Raw genomic sequence first — 7,271 nt, 5'->3', positions numbered from 1 at the left:
ACCTGGTTCTAATTGAGGCTGTGCCCAAACAGCCATGGCGGGAACCTGTGTTGGAGTGCCACGCTTTTGTTTAATTTCTAAGTGTTTAATTGTCCTCCTACACGATGGGGTCCACTCGAAGCACAATCAGAAGCCATTAGGTTTATGAGGTACGGGCACTTAGAGAGAAGAGAATTAGTCCTGAACCTCTTCAACACTCTATATGTGTGTGTCTCAGTCAGCCTCCCCCGCTATGAATGTGTGATTGCTTGTCCTCTTGTTTACCTCTCATTTCTCTCCCTTCTCCCTCTCCCTCTCTCTCTCTCTCTCTCCATCCAACTATTCCTCTCTTTTTTCTTTTCATCTTGCCTCCGTCTCTTCTCTTCTGTCACTAGGTCTGAGGTGGAGTTGTATGCCAACCTTCCACGGAGGTAGCTACGCACATTCATACAAACACGTACATGAACACGAAAAATAAACTCTGACACTCTCTCCATCTCTCTCTGTCTGACACACATACACACACACACACACACACACACACACACACATAGCGGCAGCAGCCTAGGACCCCCCTATTTTCCTCATGGGCCCCTAGAATAATTTGTGCAGCAGTGAAGAAATGTCTACCCCCTGTGGTGTGTCCATAGTAACTGATTTCACACTGGGTTGACGTTGTCATGATGGCGATATACACATTAGGACCTGTTGACCTAAAAGCAGTAACAGCTGGATACACGGTAGGCCCGGGTCAAAATTAGTTTGGGTTTATCATATCCTTTAACTGCTGCTACTGCACACACACACACACGCACACACGCACGCACACACACACACACACACGCACACGCGCACACGCACACACACACGCGCACACACACACACACACACACACACACACACACACACACACAGTCTTTAACATTTTCCTGTCTCTGTTCTAAGTACTAACCAAGAGTTCCTCTGCTGCCTTTTAGCCTTAGATGCGATCTTAATCTTCTTCGATTTGAAAGCTGAGATTCAAGTCCTGACGATACTCGACCTTGACCCCCTCCCCCCCCCCCCCCCCCGAGTTACGCCGTGCCACTTCCTCCACCCCCCCCCCCGAGTCACGCCGCGCCACTTCCTCCCCGCAGCTCGACCAAGAGGAAGTCCCTAGACGACAGCGAGCTGGAGAGCCCCACGGACGAGGTGTTCTACCCCGGCCGCTCGCCCGCAGCCGGCTCCTCCCAGTCCAGCGGCTGGCCCAACGACATGGACGCAGGTACGCCCCCGACCCCGCCCTCCCTCCCTCCCTCCCTCCCCCCGTCCCTTACTTCTTCTCACACCTCTCAAACCCGCCTCTCTCTCCTTCCCTGATAACACCCCCAATAACGACAGCTCCACAAGTCGGTCCTGCTTCGTACATTTACCCTTCCTCTCATTCTCTCCCCCCCACACACACACACACACACACACACACACACAGTCACACACCCAGATCGCCCCCTTGCTCCCCCACACCCCTCACCCGGCCTTACGTCCTGTAGAAATTCTCAGAGTCCTTCCTTGAACCTCTTGTGCATTACATTGGACTCTGTCTCCTGCCACAGGGCCAGGCCCCCCCCCCCCCCCCCCCCCCCCCTCCCTCCGCCCACCTGCTGGTAGGGAGGAGAAGTGCAGATGACAGTCATTCTCCTGTTTACAGAGTGTTAGTCTCACCCAACACCGCCCAGACCCATGGAAAGACACATTTGTTTCCTAATGTGGATAGCTACATATGTCCAGGTCTGTGGGTCGGTATTGTCAGTATTCTGGAGGCTATGCGGTGGTTTGTTCCTGCATTGGCCCCGGTGCTGTCCAACACACGTACCCTCGAAGCCAGGTTAAACAACAGCCACTCCAAGCTCGACACTTCTTCACTTTAAAGTCGTTTGCTTCTTCTCATCGTGAATACTTTGCCCATAACTTTAATACATCCAACACATCCACTGGTGGCGTGCGTAGCCAAGCCCAGCTGGCATATCTTGACCCAGTCCAACATGTTGGGAAGATTATGGACTGTGTCTGTTTCTGACCACCATCAACGTAAATCCTCAAAGAATTATAGAAAACGACACTGGATGAGGAGATGGTGCCAAATGTGCCACATCCTCTCCAAACCACCCACTCTGCCGGCGTGCGTTTGCCAAGGTGTACACGGTGAGACGCACGAGGCGTACAATAGTGGCCTGTGTCTGGGCGCTTACATGGTGTTTCCATTTGTCTTGGCAGTTGCCCTCCGTTCCCACAGAAAGGCAAAAGCACATTTATTAATTTTTTTTTACTCTGTCAGTATTCACTCGGCTCGTTGCTCTTTTTTTTTTTTTTTCTTCTTCTTCTTCAACCACACAAACTTTTCCTTTTCCCAAGACAGCCCTGCACCGACAGCATTCCAGGCGGGAATGCTTTTGACTTTTTCTGGCCGCCCCTTCTGTATCCGAAGCTGTCCCGTGTTATTTATCGACAATGCACTTGATGTTATGTTACTGCCCTTTCAATCACTTCTAAACCCCCTAAACTCTCTCTCTCTCTCTCTCTCTCTCTCTCTCTCTCTCTCTCTCTCTCTCTCTAACAACTTACCTCTCTCTCTCCTTCTTTCTGTCTGTCTCCCATCAGCTCTCTCTTTTAGTCTTTGCTTCTATCTCTCCTTCAGTCTTTCTCTACCTCTCCCTCTCTCTCTCTCTCTATCTCTCCCGCTGGCTTTCTATGTCTCTCTCTCTCTGTCTCTCTCTCTCTCTCTCTCTCTCTCTCTCTCTCTCTCTCTCTCTCTCTCTCTCTCTCTCTCTCTCTCTCTCTCTCTCTCTCTTATGTTAACAATACCCTTCTCCACTTTCAGTTCAGCACCACTTGGCCAGTGTGCACGAGAGGAAGATTAAACATGAAAACGATGGCGTGCAGTTTCCTTACCATGGTTAGAACAATATTGATTACACTCTTGTACACCCACGTGTTTACACACTGTGCACCTTTTATCAGCCTGTATGTACACAATACAGCCATTTCCATCCCCTGTATATATATGTGTTAGTGTGTGTGTGTGTGTGTGTGTGTGTGTGTGTATGCCTGCGTGTGTGCATGCCTGCGTGTGTGTGTGCGTGTGTGTGTGCGCGCACGTGCAAGCATGTGTGTGCGCACGCATGTGTGCCTGTGTGTGTGTGCATGTCGTTTCACAGTCAAGCAGATCGAGAGCCCTAGAGCCTGTGCCTAATTCCGACCTGTGTTGTATTAAAGTCCCTGATGCTGCACTAGACTTAGACGTAATCACGTTCAGCACTGATCACGGCCTCACTACCACCTCCTTATTCGTGGCTGCAGAGATATCTGCAGAGAGCGAGAGAGAGAGAGAGAGACAGAGAGGGGGGGGGGAGAGAAAGAGAGAGAGAGACAGTAATAGGATTGTTGAGGATTATCTAATTGTATGACTCAAGTTGTGTCGCTTACATGGCAGTGGATGGAGGCTTCTCCTAAGCCTGCTGGGTTTGTGTCTCTCAAGACGATGGCTACACACTCCTCGCTGTCAGATATCAGCAGGCACACTGTGACAGAGCCCCGCTGGGCATGTTCACACCATGTACGCACACACACACTCGCACTTACACACACACACACACACACACACACACAAAACACGCAAACGCTTGCACGCGATCACCTACACACGTACGTCAAGTAAACATATACACAAATTCCGGTAAACACATACATACATGCGCATTTTTAAACACATTCATAAACAAACACATATACCACTAAATGCCCATACACACTCACACACACACACACACACACACATTCACACAGGGGAACACAAGCGCCACACACATACATGCACACACATGACTACCTTCATACTTGATGCCTGGTGTCATTCACAGGTTCACACCACACTCACCTGCATCTAGAAACACATGTGTTTCACACACACACGCTTTTGGTGCTCTGTAGTCCCTGCTGGCACTCAGGTGTGTCACCGTATTACACACAAGCACACACACACACGCACACACGCACACACACACACACACACAACCCCCATATCACTCATTAAGAGACTTACAGTCTTGCAGATCAGAGGTGTAACCCTCCCCCCCCCCCCCCACGTACCCACACACCCACACACTCACATACACACATACACACACTACATGCTTAATCCCCCAGTCCCTGCCTCCCTTCTGTCTAATTGAAAACGTGTACAGCATGATAGACCCCAGGGATAGAGAGAGACACAGAGAGAGAGAGAGAGAGAGTAGAGCGGAGGGCAAGGAGGTGCTGAGGTGAATGGAAAAAAGGGAGAGATGGTGGAAAAGAAGATGGGAGGGGGAGGGGGAGGGGGGAGAGAAAGACAAAAAGAGACAAAAAAAAGAGAGGGAAGACTGGAGGGCGGTTGGGCTGACACTAAGTGCACACAACGGAGAGAGGTGAGAAAGGGGCGATGAAGTGAGAGAGGAGGTAAAGGGAGGCGGGGAAGGAGGAGGAGGAGGGGGGGGGGCGGCGGAGGAGGGGGGGTGTCAGGTGGAGACGCTGTGATGCGGGGCCCCGGAGCAGGGCCCCGTGGCCGGGCCGGGTCCTGGCCTCCTTCCACTCAGAGCTGCTCCGCTGCTCCACTTAACTGTAAATGTAATTAAGAGGCTTCTGATCACAGCCAGCACAGAGGCTCCCCTCAACCGGCCCCACCCCGGCCTGCTGCCACCGCGCCGTCTCACCTGCTCTCTCTCCACCCCCCTCTCACCGCGCTCCACGTCTACCCCGCTCTCTCTCTCACTCTCCATCTCCATCTCGCTCTACCGCTCTCTCTCTCACTCTCCAACTCTACCTCGCTCTACTTTCTCTTCAACTATGCTCTCTCTACCTCTCTCCCTCTCTCTCTCCCTCTCTCTACCATTCTATCCACCTCTATGGCTACCTTTCTCTCTCCCCCTCCCTCCCTCTCTCTCTCCCGCTGCCCGTTTCAGTTGATGTCCTTTACTCTCTCTTGTTTCCTGTGTCCCTTCCTCTTTCCTCGTCCTTGACTGATATTTTCTCTTTTATCGTTTTCAGCTTTGTCACTGTCTTTCTTACTCTTTGTCTTTCTTTCTTTCTGTCTTTCCATCTCTTCCATTCCCTCTTTTCTTTACCCCGTCTCTCTCCACGTCGTGGCGCAGAGCTCCGCACACCTCCTAATGAGTTTGGCAAATAGGCCAGTAAAACCTGGAGCCTTCGTCCAATTAATTTACCAAAAGCAAGCGGAAAATCACTGAGCTCCGAGCTTTGGTAATTGTCAGATGATTGGGTTTTCAGGGGAAATGTTTTTCAGCGCTGGCAGAGAGCTGCTTCACACTCGGGCAGGGAAGGATTGCGTTGGGAAAAAAAAAGCAAGTGAGAGAAAGAGAGAAAGGAGAAGGAGAGAGAGAGAGACTAAGAAAGGCTAATGAAAAAAGAGCAGCTAAAAAAGTAGAGCAGAGGAAGTGTTTAGTTTTCCTCTTTCATTACGCCATGTGTCCGGTTTTCCAAAGAATCCCACCTGCCACCAGGCAAGACTGGGAATTCCTGACCAGGTGGGGGGGGTAGGTAAACAAGCAGGCACATACACATGAACACACACACACACACACACACACACACACACACACACACACACACACAAACAAACAGAGGGGGCAGTGAAAAAAAAGAGGGCACGCACAGACAGACACACGCACAGGTGCACCTTACCGTCTGTCCGTGCCACCATGAGCCAAACACTCACACTCCCTCCCTACCACACACACACACACACACACACACACACACACACACATACACACACACACAGATAGCCACAAATTTATGGAGATACATGCATAGACCGAAAAATCACACACAACAACACATACATAAAGACATACGCATGAAACATTGTATACTCACATACACACACATGTACACACATGCACATATATCGCCAAAGCATGGTCCCAGATGGTGTTCCAATGTGTGTGTAGCCTTGGGATCTGTGATTCTGCCCGAGACATCTGCTCCACAGGGTCCAGAGTGTGTGTGTGTGTGTGTGTGTGTGTGTGTGTGTGTGTGTGTGTGTGTGTGTGTGTGTGTGTGTGTGTGTGGGGGGGGGGGCGGGGGGCGGGGGGGGGGGTGTGTGTGGGTGTGTGCAAGTGTGTTTTTTTTAAGTGCTGTGTGTTATGGATATGAACCAAACACCAAGGCTTTCTTATTAGTTCCACATGACTGTGGAGATGTTGAAGACACCACCAGAGATTGTTGTTGTGTGTGTGTGTGTGTGTGTGTGTGTGTGTCGGGGGCGAAGGGAGTGGGCTTTCAGAAAAGGGCCCTCCTCTAAGGAGGCTCATGGACCACCAAATGTTTTTTCGTCACTGCAAGGCTTTGGCATCTGAAAAATAAACACAAATCAATTGTTTTCATTTAACATGAATTTGTACGTCAAATGTGAAGCTGTGAAGCTGTGAGCAAATACTACAGTAATGCTCACAAGCAATACTCACGTTATTATGTATTTTCAAACTCACTAGGGGTGATGCAAGTTCCTCGTAACAAAGGTAAGAGTGTCATGTGCTTAGTTATGAAATGCCGGTTTGGAAGCTTCTTATGGCAACCCCGAAAATGGGACATACCTAGAAAAAAGACAATACAATGCACAAATTTATACAATAATCATTTCATTATCTATTATGGCTCTATGGATTTGAAATGTATGTCACACTTTGGTGGTCTATTGGGCGTGTGTTTGTCTGTGTGTACGCACACACACACACACACACACACACACACACACACACGTGTGGGGAGGGGTGCGTATGTGTGTACGTGTGTGTGTGTACGTGTGTGTGTGTGTGTGTGTGTGTGTGTGTGTGTGCGTGTGTGTGTGCGAACACGCACACACAAGCGCATCTGGTGGCAGGCCTGTTAGTGCAAGAAGACAGAAGGGTCATCCTGGGAGCGCTTGATTGGTTGCCAGTGAAATCCTAATGCATGCCAGGGGAGGAAATACTGTTGTGACACACACACACACACACATGTACACATGTACACACACACAGACACACACACACACACACACACAAACACACACATATAACTAACTAAAGAGAGGTTAAAAAATTGAGTTTCTGAAATTGAGTTACTCTTCTGTCCCTGCTTATCTTGCGACGTGTCCTAGCTCTATATACAAATACATGTAGGTAAACAGTGCTTATAGCTACATGCTGCCTCTTTCTGGGTCCGCTGCTTGGTTCTGGTGGGTGTCTAAGGAGAGAGCTGTTGTAATCCCCCTTTGG

At 49.9% G+C, this 7,271-nt stretch overlaps 1 protein-coding gene across 1 annotated transcript in view; it reads left to right on the top strand.

Moving 5' to 3' along the window:
- Positions 1-46: 46 nt before the first annotated feature.
- The window catches only part of LOC311376203 (nuclear factor 1 X-type-like), a gene marked incomplete at its 3' end in the record, with an annotated part of 16,157 nt that continues 8,932 nt past the window's right edge, over positions 47-7,271 (top strand). The window contains exons 1-3 of the mRNA XM_084491072.1: positions 47-410; positions 1,116-1,243; positions 2,837-2,911. Of these exons, the coding sequence (XP_084347198.1) occupies positions 145-410; positions 1,116-1,243; positions 2,837-2,911 (469 nt within the window). The remainder of the gene's footprint in view (positions 411-1,115; positions 1,244-2,836; positions 2,912-7,271) is intronic.

Source organism: Micromesistius poutassou, assembly GCF_964030765.1.
Source record: "Micromesistius poutassou genome assembly, contig: SCAFFOLD_1111, whole genome shotgun sequence".
NCBI lineage: Eukaryota > Metazoa > Chordata > Actinopteri > Gadiformes > Gadidae > Micromesistius > Micromesistius poutassou.
Note: the sequence above shows the minus strand (reverse complement) of the source record. Positions and strands in the feature narration are given on the sequence as shown.